We start from the raw sequence: 23,607 nt of genomic DNA, 5'->3' as shown, positions 1-23,607 counted from the left end.
CATCTATCATTTGTGTCACATTTTACTTTAAACTAATTAAATTCCTAAAATGTAATGGAATTTCATTCGAAGTTAAAATATGAATTCAAATTAAACACACTCTTTAAGAGCATTGGTTTGGAGTCGCTCTACTTTTTAAAAATAAAATATTAATTTAAGCAAAGCTTATATAAGTTGAAACGTCAAGACTTTGCCGCCTTTTAAAATTACAAGAAAAAGCCAATTTAGAGGGAATTCAGGGAAATTCCCTTTTCAGTACCAACTGAAGTGAATTCTTATTGTAAATCACACACTTGAAACTAATTAAGGAAGTCTGGGGTGCATGGTTTCAATGTATTGTCAACACATTCCGTTTCATAACTCATCCTGTTTTGATTGCCCCTAAACTTTATTTTGAGGTTTAAAAAAAAAAGAAAAAAGTATAACTATATGCCAACTGTATTGATTCCCAATTGATCTGCATTCCAACGTTTAGTCCATTTCATAGTTGCGGAAACACGCCCATGCAGGCATGCAGAAATGTTGGATTGTTGCCAAGCATGGTACGCATGAAAGGCAACAGTGAATGGCATGCAGCGGGCAATTTAATTACCGGTATTCGTCTTGCGAGCGCAATTTGGACCAAGCCCAGGTCACAAAAGAATTCTTCATATAAAAATATCCTCTTTTTTTATTAAATCTAGTAATATATCACACCTATACAGCCATTTACCCATGTGTAACTGTCAAATTTCGCAGCAAGTTGTGAAGGGTTTTCTATAAGAATGCATGCATACCTATAGGGTCTACATATCTGTCTGATTTAAAGTTTCCAAACAAAAGATTGCACCCTTTCTAACTTTCTGCTCCGTTAGACCATATGTAGAGTAGTAAAGAGTTGGGAACGTGGTTGACCTCCCTCTCTTTCAAGCAAGTATCTTTTTTTAGAATGAGCTTTGCCATCTGGGTTTCGGTATTTGGAAAGGGAGTTGTCTAAGAATTATTTCACCAACCTGTTATTATTATTATTATTGTTGTTGTTGTAATTATGATTATCATCATCATCAGTGCTACTACTAATACTACTACTACTACTTCCACTACCTCTACTTCTACTTCTACTACTACATGTATTACTATTAGTAGTACTTCAACTCCCCATGAACATATTAAAAGGATATAAATTTGTGTGTGCATATTTATGTTATAATAAAGGACAAGTGGTGCATTGAAATCAAATGATGCATAGTTCATCTTTATATAAGATAATACATTGTTCTTCTTCTCAATTGCAGCAATGAGCAGGAATGATACATGCAGGAAAATATACTTATGTGTAGTATTATGATAAGCATCAAAGAAATGAAAACATGCTACAAATGCATGCACTTGGAAGGTATATAAAGCATACAGAACCATGAGTTAATTACAGTAAAAGCCGATATACCAGAAGGGGAAAATATGAGAGAATGAAAATGAAAAGGAAACACAAACTTACCAGGGTGCACAATAGTTCTTGTGGAAGAGCCATATTTTAAAACTGCACAAAAGCAAGGGTGTTTGCAGTTAGCACATCAACAGCACACAGAAAATAGTATGGAAACTTTAATATGGATACTTGTTTTGGTGTCAAATTTTGTACCAAAAAAAATATTATATACAAAATGATTAAAAATAATGGAAGTGCATAATGTGTACCATGTCATCATGCAACTTCAATTTCATAAGTGGCACTTCAAATCCACAAAACAGTTATTTTGGGTACTTAAAGATGAAGCCAAATAATAGAAACTGGCTTATAAGTTTAGAGAATCCACATATTAAACCATATACGTCAAAGGGCTTCATTAAAGAAGAAATGGAGCAATTATGACAGATTCTGAACCTTGTTCTCAGCTATGACTGTATTCAGATAAGAAAACATAATGCCAGGGATTTGCAAAGCTTGTTGGTAATATCATGACCACATTCATTTGCTCATCAGTTTTATTGCAACATTTACTAAGTAAAGTTGGGGAAAAGCATGTCTTGACACCAAAACAAAATTGAATAGAGAGGAGTCACTGATGAGATATTTTTTATTACAAGGGTAATTTGGTGGGTAAGCTCAAGCTTAAGCTCCTTGGCAATGGGGATTTGACTTTTGCATGGTATATATTCCACACTTGCCCATGTTAGTCAAGCACATCAAACCTGGGGTCTTTTCGATCCCATGCAAACAAAGAATTCATTACAAAAAATTGATTAAAAATCCCACATTGCATCAACCCAGGAATAAAAAAAATAGGGCATAAGCAGCAGCATCATCAATTGGTATATCTTGAGTGTAAAGCAAAACTCCCAATTTATTACAATTACAATTAATGATTAATACCCAGTTTAAATCAGCACATCAATAAAACATGTTACCTTCAATTCATGCATCCAATCAACTTTAGATGTTTTTTTTTACCGGTAAACAGAACTATGGTGTAATGTAAATTCTGTGAATCAACATCATCATCATCATCATCATGAACCTTTTCATCATCATCATCATTATCATGATCATTATCATCAACACCACCACTACCATCATCATCATCACCACCACTACCATCATTATTATCAACCTCCTCTTCATCCTCCTTATCCTTCTCAAGTTCTCCTCCTCTTCCATATCATTATCATCATCATCATCATCATCAAACAAACACATAACAATCTAATTCTGAACTTACCAATCGATAATGTTCCAGAGCACTGGACTCCAGCATCTTCGTGATGGTTACAATTGTTTTGACTGAAGGGACTTTGAGCACAGTTTATCAGCTCGTTCTCTGTACCATTGCACCTCAAGTCATCCATCAAGATTTTACCTATGAATTATAAGTAATAAAAAGTTGCCATAAAGTTTTAAAAGCTTGGAATGTATACTAAAAATACTTCAATTTGAATATTTTCATGTTTAGCAGCAAGAAAAAAGGTAATTGTAAACTTTCCCAATCCCTGAATTGTACCAAAAGAAAATACCAGAAGAAAAAAATTGGTATTAAATTTACTTATTCTTGTTTTCAACAATATACATCTACTTTATTGTTGTCACACAACATTATCATAATTTCAGGGCAAATGTTTATTTGGTCTATAATCACATACATGTATATGAACTTATGAAGTCACTTTTCAAACATCTATACACTCTGCTTAGGTTGAATGCCAAGTTTTAAACCATGATTACAAAAGAGAAACAAGAGAAAGGCTTCACTAGCAAAACTTCATACAACACAAGTCACAAGCACAAGTATAACATATGACAGAAAGTAATCTCCCCTACAATTAACACATTTAAATTAAAACCTGGAATTAATTCTTCATAAATGATGTCCCAACTACAGTACAACTTAGTAATAATTACCTTGGCCAGGGCCAAATCCTGGAGATCTAACTGCAGCCACAGCCTCTCCAAAACCAAGCTGCCTGCAGACGACTTCTGCATCATGAATTTCAAACTGATCATCGCATACGGTTCCCCAGTCTCCATTGATGTAAACCTAATATTTGGAAAATCAACAAACATCATTTGCAATTAATGGGACCGGCCATAGAGATGTTCATGTCTGCTACGTTTCTATTTCATCAAATAAAACCATGATACAATGACATTGCATACAAAATGAACAGAAACATAACTGGAATTGATTATCATTGCAACGTACCTCAACTCTTCCTTCAAATGGCGTCGCTCCATCGACTAGTCTTATCGGTAGATGCTTCGAAAGCAGCGGCTCCGTACAAAACGACACGCATCTCCCGTTCTGTAGAAGAGTCCCATCCAAACAGCTGGAGCACACATCATTCGTATCGCCGTCCATGCAGTTCTTGCAGTACGGGCTGCACGCCTGGCAGGTGCGCGTTCGAATATTGCCGTAGTACGCGAATCCACAGTCCTCAAGGCATTGGTTGGAGCGAAGAAAGCGCGGCGCGTCGCAGGTCTGGCAGTTGTCGGAGCGCTCCGAGCAGGTTTTGCAAGTGGCGTCACAAAGCTGGCATTCCAAGGTTCCGGGAACCTGGTAGAAACCGTCACCACATTCGCTCACGCAGAGACGGGTTACATCTGGACCTGAACAACGGACTCCTGCAATATAATTTAAAAAATAGGAAATTAATGACAATTTGGCATGCCGGTAATTGTACAGGAAAACAACAACAACAACAATATTTGATTTGATTTGATTTGATTTGATTTGATTTGATTTAGATCTATTTATTTCTGTTTGATTTTATTTTTATTTTGCAGTTTACCAATATGTTTACAAGAAAGTTATGAATTTAAAAGTAAAAATTGGATTAAAAGTCTTTCTTTTTTTCAGATTATGAATTATGTAAGCAAAAATGACATCAACATGTGATCATGACATACCTGCATCTTCAAAGTGACCGCATGCGCTGGTGTACCAGTTACCATGACTACAAGATTGGATGTTGCTCTCATCTCCCCGGCAAGTGATTCCATCGAGCAGGATTGGGGTTAGAAGAGAAACGGGGGAAAAGCCAGCATCTGCAGCATTTGTAGCTTCCAGGGCATCACCTGAGGAAAAAGTAAATATATTGATTGATAGATTGACTCAATACACTGGAGCTTTAAAGACAATAATTTTTTTTGCGCGACCATAATAATATATTTATGCAAATTTATCCCCTCGGATATGAAATGCTAAGCAAGGAAAAAACTTGTTAGCTGTTAGTCAGTGTATACATTGTAGATACAGGGGTACAGTGCACCCCCCCCCCCCCCCCACGCTGATCCTCGGTCAAAGAAAATATTCTCATTTTCTCCATGCACCCCCTCCCTTTCCATCCATCCATCTCTCTCTCTCTCTCTCTCTCTCTCTCATACCATTTTTGAAAATATATAATAGAAATAAAAATAGACATAATAAATCAATTAGCTTGGTTGGCCTACTCACCAAGTTGGAGCTCCCGGCAAATCACCCTGGCAGCATTCATATTCCACACATCGTCACAGATGGTTCCAAAGACGCCATCGTGCAGGACTTGGACAAGGCCTTCGAAGTCGTTACGACCACCGGTTAATCGAACGCGACCACGAGCTGGTCCTCGGGAGAGCAGAGAACCACAGTTCTCTTCACATCTAAAAAGGGGGAATATTGTAACAATAATGTAGAATAGCTCGACAATAGTGACCCATAATAATTAAATCGCTACCAGCAAAAAAAAAAACTTAAAGAGGGGTTGTCTGACCAAATTTGCCGCAAAGTACAAGTTAGACGAAATTTTCAAACTTTCAACCAACGAACAAAAAGAAGACAAAAAGAACAGCAGATAGATAGATAGATAGAATGAATGGATAAATGAAAGAATGAATGTATGGTAAAAATGGTTCATTTTTGTAATTTCCCTCTGACAAGGTAATTGAGAATACAGATTTGTCTTCACTACATAACTTCATTGACGCACTTGTTGGCATTACTGCACGCGAACGATGATTATGCAATATATTGCAATGATATTCATTATTTCAAAACTAGGTATATTGATAAACATTAATGTTAAAGTACAGCCTATACGATTACATGAAAAAATATTTAAGGTTGCTGTTCTCGGCTACCAACGTCATCGTCGCTTCTAATTCTATTTGTCGGATATTTCGTTCGCTCGTGGACAGACACGTGATGGAAATAATGATGCAACAGTGTCTTGAAATTATTAACGGTTGAATTCAGAACTTGTTTCCTCAGATTTTCAGAACATTGACGTCTTTAAGTGTCAACAAACTTCCATCATGACAAAATACACTTCTTATATAATGAGTTGTTCTATTTATATAACAAACGTTTCATCATTATGGCAGAAACAAATTTTCTAAGTAGATCAACAATTATATTTATATCTTCTGTTTTTATTAAGTTATCTTAAATTATTTAAAAATGAGGCGCCACCCGAAAGGCTCATCTCTATTGCACGGTATAGAGGAGATTTGTCGCATTAAAAATAAATATAGTTGAAAAGATTTTGACCGATATAACTCCTTTCTTTCATCGAGAAAACCCTTTTGGGGTAGACCATGATTGTGGAAGTTGCCTCGACACCTCCGGGGGTCATCGAGTGCACTTGGCGGTCAAACTCCTAAAATAGATCAGTCCAATCTCATTTCTTGTAATAACTGGGTCATAAACTCTATTGTTGCAGGGGCATAAATCCAAACATGCGTTGTGGGACAAAACAGACGGCGGAAGTTTGGGGGTAAACTAATTGCCCTACGTCATAATAGAAACTTTGAGTTCAAGGACAGAATGATACGAAATATTCTGGGTCAAAAACGTGATTGAAAGTTATGTAAATAGTAATTATCCCTCATTCTACAACTTTTACAGCTTTTTTAGTAGTGCCTCTTAAACTTTTTATTTGAGAAAATAATCATAGAATATCAGTTGCCTCGATAATCGCCATGAAAGTAAAGGTTTTAAAAAATCTATTGTACTAGTCTGGACGAAAATACCTTTCTTTTTACAAGGACGTTAGTAAGTACAAAATTGGCAAAGGTAAATTCGAACGATGGAAAAGACAGATAAAAGATAAGATGGGCGCTCTAATGATTATTCTTTGCAATTTATTTGGCTAAAATAAAACGTGCAAACATTTTTGACTTTATTTCGAAACTGTCATTTGTAAGCTGCAAAATTGAAAAATGTAAACAATTGTAACTTGTTAATAGTGTAATAAAAATAATTTTAAAAAATATATATATATTTTTAAAAAATATTATTTAAAAAAAAAATTAAAAATCGACAAATGATATTGAATTTAAATTCTCTCTCTCTCTCTCTGCGAAAGTAAATAATCAATATACATTTATATAGGACTTACTTGTTATCCAGCAAATAGAGCGGGTCCCGGCAACTCGTGCACCTGTCCTCGCGTCCAAGACAAGTTTTACACGACTCGTCGCAAGCTTCACACATCTTTGTGACGTCATCACCGTACAGGCCTGGGCTACATTCGGGGGTGCACTGGCCGGACTCCATGTAAGGTTTCTCATCGGGGCAGTGTGATGAAGCACCCCTTCTTGTCACTGTATCAATTAAATTATGAATTATAAATACATACAAAAGAAATGTTGAAACTTAAATTTTGATGCATGGAAACAAAAATGCCCCATCTGTTACCGATAATAATTGTTTAATTATAAACACAGATTGACATCAACTTTTGGGCCCTGCTTTATCAAACTTGTCATTAATAACAAGTTAAAATTAAACTGTTATAAGCTACAGAATTCATGGCATTTGATTGGCTGAGAGCAAATTTGTCATCGAAGTTTAGAATTTGTTATTAACAAGAAGTTTTGTGAAATAGGAGTCCTATGTGGCTGTTAATTTAATACATTTTTATCAAAATATACTAAAAATTGGATTTGGTCGGTAGCATGGGGCAAAATAGATTAGACTTGCCCATTACGTATAATTAATTCAATGTGACTTCATTAATTATGCGAATTATTGCATGGTTTTAATTTTTGTATACATTTTTTACAAACAACACATAGGCCTATTTGGGTTTTTTCTCTTGTAAGTGTCATTTTTGATATAGTCTTATCACCCAAGGTATTGCCTTAGTTTATTATTTTATCTCTTGGGAGGCGCTGAAACAAGATTGCACATTGACAATAATACTGCATTTATTTTAAGAACAAATAATGGAACCAACCAAATACTTTTTATGAAGACTGTTTCCCATTTTTGTTCTCCCGATTTCAATATCTGCGTGGCTCTAAATATGCCAATCACGTAATTCTCATTACGCCTACTCCCTATTTGTATACACAAACATTTTCATCTCCCCAAACGACCCCCCCCCCCCGTTCCCCTTCTCTCTCTCTCTCTCTCTCTCTCTCTCTCTCTTTCTCTCTCGCTCTCTCTCTCTCTCTCTCTCTCTCTCTCTCTTTCTATATCAATCTCCCTTTGTGTGCATCATAATAATTATTATATCGATGTTTGTGAATTATATTGTGACGCACATCACGGAGCGAGAAATGCGTATGGCTTCTGGCTCGGCTCCCAAAGATACATTGGTGTATAGGGACGATGATTCTTTATTTAAATTGTACGAATTAAGTTCTTCAATACCAAGTAAAAGCATTTCAAATCGACTGTTGACATACGATAGACCGTACATCTTGGCTGAGAATGTGCTTGATTTTATTAGGGAAGAGAATGCTAAAAAAGATAAACTTAACTAAACTAAAAAAAATAAAATACAGTAAAGTATTTAAAAAAATGGCCATCAAAGGCTTTCTGCATGGGAGATCTCTAAATCAAGATGTAATAAAAGGTAAACAAACTTTCAGGGTAAAACGCTGGTGATGTAAAATGATACTGGTATATGTTACATGTATACAAAAATAGACCTTTAATACAACCGTTTCTGAGAAAACCTTCATTATGCGGAAAAGTCTTAATGCATGCACCCGGCAAATGGCATGCTCGTATACCCGCTTATTACGCGTGGGCTGATAGCAATACCGCATTAACTTTGAGGCGCCAGTTTCAGTCTGAGAGTCGAAATAAATAAGGGGAAAACGCCCTTGTGTCCCCTTTCCCGTCATTATTTAATTTTCTTTATTTGGGACTAAAAGTTGCAAATTTGTTAGGGATTTCAAAGATTGAAGCATTTTTGCCCGTGTGAAGAATTATTGTGCATACGTCAGCGAGTAAAACATCAATATGTTATTATTCCTCGTGACAATACATCCGATGCAATGCAACAAAAATAAATCCTCCCTGTCTTACTTAAGTATGTGAAGCAAGCTAAGCCTTCATAACGTAATGAGTAACAGTGTTATCTTTGAAAGAAAATGAGCCGTTTTTATAGTTTCCGTTTAAAAAAAATATACATATTTTATTCCCGCCGTGCATTATAATCTTGTTTTGGGATGTGTCAGTTTTGCGTGGGAGGATTAATGTTGGACAGAGTGTATTCGTATGGCCATTAAGTGTATGTACGTCAATGGGAAATTGTTTATCTCCATCTGTCTCGAAGTTTCTCTGTTTGTGTGTCTGCTTTCTGTTGTGAATAATACCCCATCCCCCTTCTCTCTGTGGCTCCCTCTCTCTCTCTCTCTCTCTCTCTCTCTCTCTCTCTCTCTCTCTCTCATACACACCCAAACCAACACGCATCGACACACTTCCCTACTTAGTACTCCCTCCTAAACCTTCTGTCTTTCTCCCCCCCCCCCCCTATTCCCTCCCCTCTCATCGTCAACCTCATCCTCTCTATCTCATCCCATCTCATCCCATTTCATCATCTCAACCTCTTAAGACATCAGACATCGTCTCTAGAGTATGGCCCCAGCTTCTATAATGTTTACGTCTACGCCTGATGGGAAGTGGGCGACGAAAATTCGTCAGCATAATATTTACCATGACGAAGGTCGACCATGCAGGCTGCAATCCAATTTCATCACACGAATCATTATTGTAATGTTAATTGCTTTTTCTAGAACGAGCATCCATGAAGGTTTTGATAAAAGGAGAAGTTAAAGGTCATCAGGGTTTTGTCTATAGGACAGTGCTTGATAATAGTGAATGTGTATATTTTAGTAACAATTTACTTTAATGGTATAATTTCAATGTTTGTTTTATCCCTTTCCAAGCAACTACGGTGTAAAAAAAACTGAGTGTAGAATCCTAAATTGCATTGGCATTTAACATTAAGGTGTTTAATGTGGATACAATGTTTCTACCCGACTGAATGAACCTTTATGCCCACATTCTTTAACAAGGCCACTTCCTTTTTACACAATGATATCATGCAAAGCGCACACAATGTAATTGTATTTTTTCCCCACTAGACTTCTTCAGATGCGGGACGTATGACGCACATGCAAATGCGAGGTGTGGCGTTGCGCAGACGACCAAATCATTTACACAAGTCATGCAGGCCTGCAAACTGAAATCAGTTCACATCGTGAAAGATTGATCAAGAATATATTTCTTTTTGCCACCACCCCACCCCCTTTCCAATTCTTCCTCTCCGAGGCCTCCCTTCCATGTATTCATTGACAATAAAATTATTATAGCATTGAGAAGATTATTATGAAAATCACTTTAAGGCTTTTTTCGTGCGCCATCGAGTCGTAGTATCAAGGGACACCGCGATTATACCGTACACCCACATCGTTTGTTTACATTCGTACTTTCCTTTTTTTCCTTCTTTTTTAACCTTTTTAGTTGTATCCCATGAAAGGGAGGAATCGAGACTATCATTCTATATTTAGCATAATTATTGTGTTATACTTTTATTGAAATATATATCTTATTGAGATGTAAGGTCATTTGAGGCTTCGCAGAGAATTTTGCTCTTATGAACAACTCAAAATAAGTCTTATTTTGTCTCTTTTTGCTCTTTCATATTCTTATTCTGCCACATTCTATTGATACTATTATTCTAAGTTTCCTTATCGTTTCACCCCCCCCCCCCTCTCTCTCTCTCTCTCTAATTACCGTCTAAACAATAAACGAAAAGATTTAGTATATAGTTCTTCATTGTGCAGAGTAATAACACATTTTTCCGAGGTCTCGCGCTATTTTTCTTCATCATTAGCTCCTAATCACCAGTAACCATGGCGACCGTCGTCTTAATTTCGTCTAAGGAGGCACCTACGCAAGTACGAATAGGCGAATATAATGTCGTAACTGTCCACGCATTTACTTAGTTTACCTGAATATGCAGTGAACTAGTCAGATCGAGTCGGCTATTTTTTTAGCGCTGACCAAGTGGACATGATATATCACAGTCATGATACAACACCCAATAATTTAATGTTGCTGACGCTTTCCCGTCTTCCAAAACGAATAAGAAGGAATATCACTATTTCAATAAGGTCGAGTATTTTCTGTAATATTTGTTTCATTTTTTTGTGCAGGTTCAATTCACTCCTCTACCTTTAAAAGGGCGCGAAATATTCCATTGATATCTGGGGGTTAATGATAACCTATTGTGTAGGCCTATCGATACAGATCGGAAATAGTAAAATGAAGCCTATTATCGAAAACGAAATGGTCATAATCAATAAAAGGGCTCGTGGACGAGGCATGCGGCTATTAGGTCGCAGAACATTTTCCATGATTATGTATTGGCCGAACTTTTTTACAACAAGCATGCGCAGTCGTTTAGTGTCGCTAAAGCTAGGCATGATGCAACTATCCCATTCAACCTTCTCACGCATAAAGAAGCCTAGACATACTTGTGGTTTCGATCAACAAAGCACTTTTCCGGATGGTATGTATTTGCTATTCAGTCGCGGGTACGACAGGGTAAAACCACATATACATATTTGGGACTCGTATCCCGCTCGTATCTCGACTAGTTTCGTTTCGATGCATTTGCGCGCCAAGCTCGACCAATGACGAGCGCCGCGCGCGAAGAGCCTTCGTGGAAAAAGCAGACGACACGCTTTGCATGTGGCAGCTCGCATTGTTTGTATACAAAGACGACCTTCTCGTTTTGAAAGTCAAGCTCAAAAGGAAGGCATGACAACGTATCCACCCGGGGGGGGGGGGGGGTAAGTTTTGCGCGCCAACTTCACCAAACCAGGATACAAAACCACGTGGTTTTAAAAATCAGGAAGATGTGAAAAGAAGGCAAAGAGAGTAAATATTATTTTCCATACTTCCCCACGCATGTTTTTTGTAATATCTTGATCTTAATTGATCCTTACGTAGCCACTAATTTACTTTAAAGGCCTTTTATATCAACCATTCTTCTTCAAAAAAATAAGTGAAGTGGCTAGATTTTCTTGGTGGTCATATTAAAAAAAATATATATATTATTTTTTATCCAATTTCAGCCGTTTCAATCTTGTTTCTTTAATCCTTCTTTACTGTACCATCAAAGATATAAAACAAAAAATAATTTAATTACAAGCAAGCATTATCATCATGAATAGGTAAAAGGTAATCTTCAGAAGATTGAATTAAAAATTATTTTTAATATTTGAATAAAAAAAACCTTACCTGCGCCTTCCGTCATTTCCAACTTTCCTATAGTCCCGAAGATTAGAAATATTCCCGTCAAATACACTGCTTCCTGAAACAGCACCGCCATGGCAAAAGCTCTCCTCCACAATTCCAACTCCTGATAAGAAATAGAAATTTAAAAAGAAATAGTAATATTGCAATATATTTTTACGAATTCGCCTTCAAATAATTGTAATTAGTATACTGGCTTTCATATGGTTCAAACTATTCACAAATTAGGATCACAAGATATAAAGAAATGATTTCAATTTGCAAGTTAATAAATCTTGGTTTGAAGCCATATGACATAGAAGGAAGACCTAAGAATATGAAACATATTGACATCGAAAGACAGTTAAACAAATAATACATTTCTTCGTTATGCGATTATTCATTATGACTGCAACTATGGGCCCAAAAGCTTTGATAATTATCAATTTAATAACCCGGTGCCTCATTATAATATCACTCTTTGCTTATATTATGAAACGACATACAAGAAAAAAATATCTATATTGTCAAAACAAACAAACTATCATTAAATCTCTCATTCTCACCTATAAATTTTCTGTTGCTCGGCACTGCTCTCCAAATGTTTTCCGTATTGTTGTTGTCTTTTCTAGCAAAGAAAGGATGAATAAAACTCACAAATTCGTTGGCGGTACAATTTCACTCAAAAAGGAATCCTCTACCATCACAAAAATGAAAAGATAAACAGATAAAATGTTCTTGTATTAACTTCAGAGAGTTTTACGGCAACGTGGATACGAAATCAATATACGTCTTCTCTATGAGCGCGAATGTTTTGTTTTGCTAGCAGGGCGAGAAAACCGGCGGAATTTTACCGGCGAAAAATGTGTAGTATTATTGTGTGCGTACTATGGTTTGTTGATATTTACACCCATTCCATTGACGGGTTCACGGGTTCATTTGCATAGCTCCGCCTCCGACGAGTCCACTTTGAAAAGGGGCAATTGAAGCAGATGATTTGTATTATCGACGGAGTATAGACATATTTTATGTAACTAATTCATACTTATTTTAAAGATTTTGTTTGCATGAAATAGAAATCATAATGTTAGAGATAAACATGTTCTCTTTGGAAATGATAACAGCGTGCAGCTATCACCCCTCTGCTAGAATGGACGTTTCCGTCTGTCCCCATTCAAGAACTGCATGATGCAACAATGAAATTCTCACGCTCTGTCTGTGCTTGACTACACTTACTACACTGTTGTGCGTAGTTTGTGTATGGACTTGTATAGTCTGGCTTATGGGCAAGGCTGCGGGTATTTCGTGGGATCAGCACACTTTCTTATAGCAAGTGTTTTTGTTGTTATCTCTCTGCTTTTATTTTTCTCTTTTTTTTTTTTCTTCTTCAGATGTAGCCCAGCTATGGACACACTGTCTGCTTACATTACCTGCACAATCCTCGTATCTAGGCAGGGTTGTTGGCAGTTTGCCAAGGATGTAAAGAATTTTTACTTTATCAAAATTAACGTTTGATTTCATGATGAATTGATATGTTTTTATTCAAGACATACAGATTGTAAATACAAACATCGAAAAAGAAAGCAAGATTGGTTTTCTTGGAATTTATCCAACATGAATAATGTTATCCCAAGACAAAATTCAAAAGTGCAACAGACCTCTTCTACACATGCATAGTTTACAGATATTTATAATAGACGGTTCCGCCAAAAATGCTGGCAAATGTCATTTTTATAAATGAATTCCTCAAACCAGATCATGCGATAGTTATTAATGGCTAATGTGGCCTAGATTTTGTTTAAAACTGAATTCTCAAAATATTAAAGAAGCTCTCCAACCCTCATCCAACCCTTTTCATATTAAACAATAATATACATCGGTTTGGCGCTAAAACAATTAAAGTACTAGAAAAAAAGCGCTAACGAAACAGATTTGTAGAAAACCGACTTAGACGAATAAAATGCGAATATGGCATTCAGGGAAGAAGGTATCTTTATAAAGTGGCAAGAAAAGTTTTGTTCATTGATAGAAAATAGGACGTTAATAATTGTTCCACGTTTTCGACGCAGCCACTGTAAAAACGTATTCAGTCAATGATAGTTTGGAACTTGGATATATGGGAATTCTAATCGTTTCTATTTTTTTTTAATTGTCTTCTTATCTCACACAAAATTAGGCCTGGGTGTTGTTTCACAAAACCGTCATGGGAACAAGTTCACCGACATCTCATTGAAGTCTGAAGCGTGTTAAATTCAATTCACGAGATTCAATGGGCCGTCGGTGAACATTGTACTTATGATGGTCTAGTGAAACGCTGCCCCGGTGTTTATGGTATATCTTTATAGCTATAGTCCTCTGCACATAATTTTTGTTAAATATGTTTAAAAAGTGGGCGTGATAAATTACGTTATAAAGCGGGGGAGGAGCAGGTGTTTGAAATACGTGTAGACAAATATGCGGGCTTCGGCACTTGATGATTTCGGCTCAGGGTATTATGTTTTACTGGTTTTATACTCAGTAAACGACCTTTACTGATCTCAATATCATTTCGCTTATCATTCTTACAGGCCTAGAGAGATACAAGCTTGATCATTGATTCTAATTGCATGTACACAAATATTTCCTCTCTGAATTATATTTCGAATATTTTGCTGAAAAAAATGTTTATGATAATTCATTATTTGTTGTTGATGTTTTTTGTACAATTTTTTTTTAAATTGTGATGCTATAAAAAAAAATGTACTCACTATACTAGTTATTACTTCTATGTACATTAATCTGGCTTCAGATTTTCATTAGTCATAGGCAATATGTTTACATTGAGCATATCTAGCTTAATTTCCACAATAAATATTGTCTCGAGAGACTCGCAAAGGTTATCTGATGAAGTTTCATATACATTTTCATTAATTTTAAATTACAACACCCAAAAAGTAAGCAATACATAGTTTTGTCTCGGGTACTTGTTTAGGTTATCTGATGTTTAGTCTAAGGTGCAGCGAAGACGAAACAATAAAACCAGTTGATAAATAAATATTTAATCATGATAAAGGAAAGGAAGAATTTGTGAATGATAAACAATTAAACAATAAGGCGTGAAATGGAAGAAAAACAAAGATCATTGACATAGTATAATGTTGCAGAAACGTTAATCATCTTTGGTGATGCTGTAGACGGAATATAATTATTATGCTTCATTCTGATAATATATTCACCGCAAAACACTAACTTTTAGTGGACCTGTTTACTAATTATTATGTCTAATTTTTGAACAAAAGTTCCTCTTGACAACTAAAAAGCTTGCCAGAGGCTTGCCCGACATTACAAACTCAAATGTATGAAAAGTGAATTTCAACAATAGAGATGCCATCCATGATGATTGTTTTACCGGACTGATAAGAAAGCATGTATAATTATGTTTGTACGTAAGCAACAAGGGACCGACGGCTTTAAGTCCTCTCCGAGAGACTTGGTAACGGGATTAATGCCTTACCGAAGGGCGCGAATTCGAACCCAGGACCTCCTACGAGACCAAAGCTCTACCACTGAGCCAATCGCGGCCTGTAGGTGAATAAAATGGCTGGTAACTGGAGTTTATGGTGTAAATTGTGCCTAAATTGAAATACATAAGTAAACAGGTCTATCTTTACACTTATATAATTTATACTCGATATTTCAACCTGGAGGGGGAGGGGGAGGGGGAGTCGAACCGACAAAATAATGAAGATGAATTGTAGGATGTCATCAAATGGTGGGGTGTTGCTTCAAGAATACAAATATCATTATGTTCTGTGTCATATCTTGAGTCCCCAAGAGAAACTAGTGCCCGTAAGTGTGTATATGACCCTTTTATATTTTTAGACCCGAAATGAACCATGCAGAATCTGACAACTTTTTTTTTAAGGGGATCATGCATGGAGTTCAGAGATTCTATTTTGTAGAAAATTTGTTTTCTTACCTCTTCCCCACCCCCAAGAATTTCGTCAGTTTCGACGAAATATGTACCTATAATAAAGACCGATTTATTCAACGTTACGCATAATTTCTAAACAATGGTTGTTCTTGACAACCTAAAAGATTGCAAGAGGATTGCCAGACGTAGCAACGTATAATGTTTGAAGTAAGTATATGTAGTCCATTCATTAATAACAGGTTAATAAAATGACTCATCACTAGGTTCCAGGAAAGAAACATTCATGCATAAATGTGACTATGTTATAGTAAACCAGTCTATTGTGTTTGTTTTATGGCCCTTTCAAATTTCGAACAAACGTGCACCTGCAGAATTTGACAACTTTTTCTTGAGGAGGTGGAGTTGTTGGATTTTTTTTTTAATCTTCTTTTTTCCCCCAAGAATCTCGACGACTTAGACAAAACATGCGCCTGTATCTCAATTGCAAAGGTTTAAAATCTGAACAAGTATTTTGCAGTTTTTGATCTTTAGAACGATTATTAAATGATGATGATTTTCAAACCAGATGAAATTGCAACAAACTGTTCTCGTATCAGCAATAGTGCCAAAACACAGCTGCATACACTTATCCTATATTTTTTTGATACGCAATCTTCACAAAACCCATCAAAATCTACTTAACAGTTAAGTACCCACAACGACCTATACTGAGAAAGTCATTTGTTGAACTTCGGCAAACGCACAGTGCCGACGATCTCCGATCTTAGCGAAGGAAGGATACAAGAGAGAGAGATTGAAGTCTAAATATCATTTATTAATTTTGAAATGAAAATGGTTCGACAGACGAAGAAAAAATGTTCAACAAGTTTTTCACAAATTCTAAGTTAATTTTTAGTAAGCTTTACATGACATGTATAGGTGCCGAAACGTATAACTTTTTGTCAATCTTAATGTGTTTTTTATGAGAGGCCCAACATTCTGCCAAATCTCCGTGTTCAATGAAATGAAAAATAAAATTAAAATTCGGTGAATGTAAATTCAAAACTCACCCTTCTAACGCCGGCAAGACTTCCACTGTGTATTTTGGAGCCAGGAAATCAAGATTGGAAAGGTAACCATCGCCTGTTCACGTAACTGCTCACATCCAATGCTATATCATGACCGTGAACAAAGTGAAACCTGCGGCCTAGTCCCTCGAATGCTAACCACTGGTGGTATGTTATTACGTAAACGACGGACACACCTCCTCCACTACCCCTTTCATACCTCTTGACTCGGAGGTTGTATATAGCTGGGTGACTGCAATGAGCCGTAGCCAGAGGATTACCTGGTATAACGACATCAATAGACAAGTGTTTAAATGAATCAATGAACGCGTCTTTGACAATCATTGTATTGTTGCGAACTATTTGGACTATTCCATTCACCTCTTTCAAGCTACTAAAGAGTGAATTGTATACAAATGCAGTTTGTAGACATCCATTGTTGCTATGCTCGACAAGCCATGGTTAGATTTGGGCTGGTTTGTTAAGATGATTATTTGAGATTGTTCATGTAGAAAAGGGATCTATATAAGATGTCAATATATTTTAGGGATTAGTCTACTGACATATTAGTAATGCAAACATTGAGATTAGACATGTACGAGGTCAATGACACCAATCGTGTAAACGCTCGTACCAAAGTCACCCCACCAAACCGACTCCACACCGAAAATAAAACCGACAGATTCTTTGCCATGGAGGAATAATCTAGTATTTCGTTCGGTCTGGTATCGCTCTCGTCGATGTGACTGGGGTATCGAGTAGCAAATGAATACAAATCGATAATCTAAGACAAATCGATAATCGAGACATTTAGGAATTCGTAATCTATACCATTAAAAGGACTTTCACCCAAATTATGTCTATGTGCTACATGTAGCACGTAGGCCTAATCGTAGGATTAACACAGATCAAGTTCTTTTATTGAAATGTAAGCTATAATGGTTGCATTCAGGATTCGTATTCTACCATTTTGAGGACTTTCACCCACTTTCAAATCGTAGGATTACCACAGATCAAGTTGTTTCATTGAAATGCACGCTACTGTGGCATCGGTTTCTATAGATGTGTTGTTGACGATTCGAGGTCAACTAACCCTGACAACTACATCCAGGAAAAACAAGCCCTAGGACAATTATCCCTGTACAACTATCCTCGGATACAGCGGCGATTCCAGGGGCTGAATCACCCCCTTATTTTAGCAGCCTTAAAATAGGGGGAAAGAGAGAAAGAGAGCGACGGAAGAAAAAAAGAGATAAGGGATAAAAGAAAAGGATAAAGAAAAAAAAAAGAGAATGAAAAAGTGAAGAAGAGAGGAAAAGAATAGTATAGAGAGAGAAAGAGAGAGAGGGTTTTTTTCCTTCAAAATCGCTACCCTGCAGTGATTCGGATCGGCAACGTATTGGATGGGGTGCATCGTTATATACGGGGGCAGTCACTTATGGTTGCGATTTAATTTAAAGGAGGAAAGAGAGAGCGGTGGTGGTAGAGGTTGTGGTTGGGGTGGTAGAGGTGGTGGTGATGGTTGTGAAGGTAGTGGTGGTGGTGGTAGCAGGGGCGGATCCAGTCGTCGGCAGGGGAAGGGGCCAAAGAGGGGGCCCAATTCGTGAGAAAATATTTCGCGGCGAAACAGCCAGCCGGTGAATAAGCGGGGGTGGGGGGGGGGGGAGGGCACAAAATGAGCAATGAGCACAATTTATTTTTGCCCCCTAAAAAATCCCCGAAATCCCTGAAAATCGCACCCCATCCCCTGATAGCGCTGGTAATTACGGCAGTGATAATGGTGGTACTCTAAGATTAACTGTTATCGATATGGGTGTTATATTATATTATCAATTGGAAATTCTTTGATAAAGGAAACACGGGTATATGGTTGTAAACATCTTTCTTTTCTTCTTCTTAGGTATTACGTCGTTATTGTTCTAACACTATCATCGGGTTGAACTCATTGGCAAATCATAAATGTAAATTGGCCTATGGTTGATGGCCCAATTTAGGTGACATTTATATCATTCCACTGTTCTTCCTGAAGTTCCTGGTGAACCTACAGTGTGAGACCAGATAAACTGAACGGGAAACTGTATGCAAATCTTAAACGACGAGGAAAAAAAACACCACTTTCACTTCTCCACAATATATTTTTCCTACATGCAAGCTGGTTGAAAACGAAAGCTCTTCAAGGGGCGAGTTTATCTTCTGTTAACAATCAGAACAAATTATTGGAACTGTTTGCTCTCACCATTTACTGGCATTATTATCTCAAGGTGACATGCTTTCGAGTAATAGCAATTTAAATTGCTTTTGTCACCCCTGACCAGCAGATTGTATCCTTCTCTCTATCTCCTCTCCACTTTCATAAAGCTGTTTGAATGTATTATGAAATGTCTATGTATTCTCTGATTGTTATACTCATTGTATGTTTTCCGATTGATCAATTAAATAATAATAATAATAATAATAACAAAATAATCATGGTCACAAAATAATCTGCAGAATTTAAATTTGTTGATAATACATATTTGAAGGAAAACATATTATCTAGTGATCATAATGGTGAGAGCAAACAGTGGCACGAGCAGCCTGCTATAGTTAAGTCCAACTTAAAGTCGATCTTACTCTTTGTGAAACACTCCGCAGATAAACTGAACGGGAAATAAGAGAAAAAACACCACTTTCACTTCTGCACAATAAGTATACTTTTTCCCATAATGCAAGCTGGTTTGAAACCGAAAGCTCTTCAAGGGGCGAGTTTATCTACTGTGAACAATCAGAACAAATGCTTGGAACTTTAGGGTACCAAAAGAACCGCGAAAACAGTCCTGAACAATAAGTGAGTTTTGCATGTTTTCTAATGTCATTTAGAGGAAATGATACTGGCCATTAATTTGATTTGCATGCGGTATGTTATAGTATTTTGCATATTATTCTGATACTTTTCACACGAAATTACATCGAATCCCAAAGAACCACGCAAAAAATGCTATTATTTCTCATTTAAATAATTTACAAAGTTGTCCTGAATATCTTCCCTTTACACCGATAACAGAATCAAAGGTAATGATAAACTAGCTATGGAAATAATTCTTAACGTTTCCTTTTAAAGAGGGGTGGGGTCGAGGCGGGGGCTGACTTCATTTTCCTGAATATTAACTACCTAATTCAATATTCCCACCTCCCACAATTATTGTTTAATACACTCAAGTTAAACAATGTGGGGTGAAAAGAAACAAGAAACAGAGTATTGAGACTTGGTACATCGATCTCTTGCACCCATCTTGCGTCCCCCCCCCCTCCCCCATCTAATACGTCCTCCCCTATCCTTACAACCACCAGTGCTCTTTCAGTCACATTAGCCAAACTGACTCCAAATAACCAAGTAATTCTTGGCCTTTCAGGGTAATGTAATTTTATGTCCGGTCTAGGGTATGAATGGGTAGGGGGGGTGTAATGACGATATGAATATAACTCCTGGAAGATGTATGCTCTGTAATTCAATTACACATTATAATCATTCGACCGTGTGGGCATGAAACCCGTATGGTAGAATCGTATCAAGGATATGAATCCAGATATAACGTGAAGGGATATTACCACGCAGTCATCGACTGACACAATGACAACACAAGGATGTTCTACCAGTCCAAGCATTCATGCATTAAAGAGAGAGCTTAACAATTATTAAAAAAAAACATGTGATAATCTCTACCAGGCAAAAACATCCTTCTTAAACACGAGATTTAAAAAAAGAAAATCATCGGTTACCTTACGTAATTTCAGAATGCAAGGACATTCGAGAAATTAATTTCGGGTCAGTTTATCTATATACCCGCATGGTTTTCTTGAGATATCATGTTTTGATTACGTAAGGGTCCTTGCACTGTTAACACGGTACAAGAGATGACGTATAATTATTACTAATTATAATTGCTGGGGTTGATTTTAAAATCAATATGCGATCATGTTCTTTAAATCTTACATGATGTTAAAGATAATCTTGAGTTCTGGTAAAATATAGAATTTAACGAAACTTACACTGAATGTTCAAGATAACTTATGAAATGAAATGTACCGGGAAAATGTTGGTAGAAAATGTATAGTGGCTGAGTAATGAGTATAGAAATATAACGACATCCGGGTAAGTAGGCCCTACACCAAGTGCACGGTGTGAAAGAGGATGTCATAATGTGAAAGGGGATGTCATTTATTCAAAGAAACTTTTCTGCAAGGATTTTCAAAACAAATGTGTCGGAGGTCGAATATTGATGAAAGAATGCAAAATTGAGATTTTCTGCGTACAACAGAAAACCCAAATTATGTATTCTTTTCGCAATATTTGTCTTGAAAAGCTTTTTGGGGAGGGAAATCTTTGCAAAAGTGTGTCTTAAATGCCATCCTCTTTTACATTATGATACAATTTAAATGAAATTTTGCCAAGATTGCCCCGCCCCAATATTTATCTTGATCAGCCCCCCCCCCCCCCCATTTCTAATCTAGTATACGCCCCCCCCCCTTTTTTTTCCCCTCTTTCTCCCTCTCCCTTTCCCGATCTTCCTGACATGACTTAAGCAAAAATTATAAAATCCTAATTGCATTCTATTTCAGTCATATTCATTTGTTGAGAGATTACAAAAGTTCTTAAACTTCCAGGATGTATTCTTTCAAAAGAGACGAAAGTGAAGGGAGAAGAAAATGGATTTCCCTTTTCTTCCATGAGTGTCATTTTAATGGAAGCATGTCTTTCGTTACTCCTTTCAATCAGTTTCACCTTAAAAGTACAACGCACAATAATCACAAGTATGTAACAATGTCGCAATGACGTCAATTCGCGGTTTACGATGAACGATGCAAATTTGGCCCATTCATAATTTTTTTTTTCTCTCACCATATACAGTCAATGATCAGCTAATATTCGCATTGCTTTCGCTTCAATGCGATAGATTGTAAATATAATTGAGGAAATATCCAATGTTTGTTTTTCTCTAAGATCCTGTATCATATCAATGTTGATAAACATGGCCGCACCATATAAGGAAATGGGTGGTTAGTATAATACATCAGTGGCGTAGCTTGGGCCCAGCCATTGTGGGGGCACTGGTATCGTTGGGGGCATCGGGTTAACTATAGGGGAGGTGTAAGGAGGTCCCATGGTCTTGTTTTCGCGTTCCATTTCCCCTCTCCCTTTCCTTTTCCTTCTCTTTTCGCTGTTCGATTGGGAGGGCACTTGTCCCTCTGCCCTCTACATGTGGCTACGCAATTGGTTCATAATTATCATAACACAAATAATTCTCTATCCAGGAATTGATTGGTTGATTGATTCATTTATTTATTAAAATGCGGTATCAAAAACCAAAACAAGCATTGGATACACAGCATAGAAATTGAAGTATTGTATAGTGATTTAGGTTAATGGAATGCAAAATTGCAGTATACACTGAATAAGATACAGCGTGAAATATAGTACACTATTACACGTTCGAATATTCCAAAATAAACATGATGGGTAATTGAAAATGAAATTGATATTCATGTACAACCTTGTTTCTGATCATTAACATCTTTTTCTCTTTTTTTACAGTTCGTCTTATCGATAGTTTTTTTTTTTTGATACAGAAGTCCTTTATTCCAGGTCTTCATTATCAGCGGAAATTAAACAAGAGAATGCGTAATAACATCAACAAATGCCAAAAGGTATCAAAAGATGTAGAAATAATCGGGAAGATGCCCGCCAAAATAATGAGTTATTATGTAACATAAAAAAGTCACCCGACTTATAGAAAGAACAAAGCCATTCTATTAATGGTTCCGAATAAAATAACCCATCCGTATTCTTCATAAATTATTTTTTATGTGAATGTTTTATGGTATAAAATCCCCCTGTATTATATATATATATATATATATATATATATATATATAAGGGGATTTTTAACGTAAAACAAAACCCCAACTTATAATAGAAAAGCATTGATTTGATTGATGCGTTTATTTCTGATTTAGCAACAAATACGCTATAGAAATCATATACCGTAGCAAACTTAGAGCAACACAAATAATACTGGCCCTTCTATTAACGCGAATTATGTCCTGTGTGCAATGGTTTGTGCAGTTGTTGAAGAACATGGACAATTGAACAATAATCATGAGGCTCAAATTTATTTTTTCTGGCTGCCCAAGAATTATCGAGACAAGTCAGACAACGAAGTAACCCATACAGTAAATGTGAATGTAAAAATCAACATTAAATGGGATTTCAGTGTAAGCAAACGAGTTTCATAAAAAACGAATTGCTTGCATAGCGCATCCTATAGAAAGATCCTGTTACTAAAACTTATTAATACTTCTGAGAAGAAGAAAAAACACCCTATACAGTCAATTTGTCCCTTGTTTATGTTTTATTCAACTTTCAGTTGGTGGTTGCTTGGCTTTTTCGAGGACAATCAGAATTTATTCTTTACTTCAAAAGGCAAGCAAAAGCAGCCTTTCGGAGTATGGTGAACAAAAGAGTTTGATGAAATCATTATACTAACAACGACTGATGCTTTAATCTTTATGTAAAAGGGATTTGGTATCTTTGCCTCAGATTCTAAACACAATCTTGGATTTAGCTCAATCATAATTATAAACATTTAGGTCAGTCAGGAATCACAAGACTTTTACAAGC

General features: G+C 36.5%; 1 protein-coding gene across 2 annotated transcripts in view; it reads right to left on the bottom strand.

Annotated features, from left to right (window-relative positions):
- The window catches only part of LOC576716 (scavenger receptor cysteine-rich type 1 protein M160), a 35,182-nt gene extending 23,041 nt beyond the window's left edge, over window positions 1–12,141 (bottom strand). Inside the window, exons 1-8 of one of the 2 annotated variants that reach the window (XM_030976465.1) lie at window positions 11,997–12,141; window positions 6,850–7,054; window positions 4,929–5,113; window positions 4,382–4,549; window positions 3,678–4,096; window positions 3,377–3,512; window positions 2,700–2,837; window positions 1,478–1,519 (exon numbers count right to left, since the gene is read on the bottom strand). In XM_030976465.1, the coding sequence (XP_030832325.1) occupies window positions 1,478–1,519; window positions 2,700–2,837; window positions 3,377–3,512; window positions 3,678–4,096; window positions 4,382–4,549; window positions 4,929–5,113; window positions 6,850–7,054; window positions 11,997–12,087 (1,384 nt within the window). In that variant the 5' untranslated portion in view covers window positions 12,088–12,141. The remainder of the gene's footprint in view (window positions 1–1,477; window positions 1,520–2,699; window positions 2,838–3,376; window positions 3,513–3,677; window positions 4,097–4,381; window positions 4,550–4,928; window positions 5,114–6,849; window positions 7,055–11,996) is intronic. The other variant, XM_030976466.1, reaches the window with a different exon arrangement.
- Window positions 12,142–23,607: the final 11,466 nt, after the last annotated feature.

This window comes from Strongylocentrotus purpuratus, unplaced genomic scaffold, assembly GCF_000002235.5.
Source record: "Strongylocentrotus purpuratus isolate Spur 01 unplaced genomic scaffold, Spur_5.0 spur5_scaffold_9, whole genome shotgun sequence".
In the NCBI taxonomy this organism is placed as follows: domain Eukaryota; kingdom Metazoa; phylum Echinodermata; class Echinoidea; order Camarodonta; family Strongylocentrotidae; genus Strongylocentrotus; species Strongylocentrotus purpuratus.
This window is presented reverse-complemented; position numbering and strand designations above follow the sequence as displayed.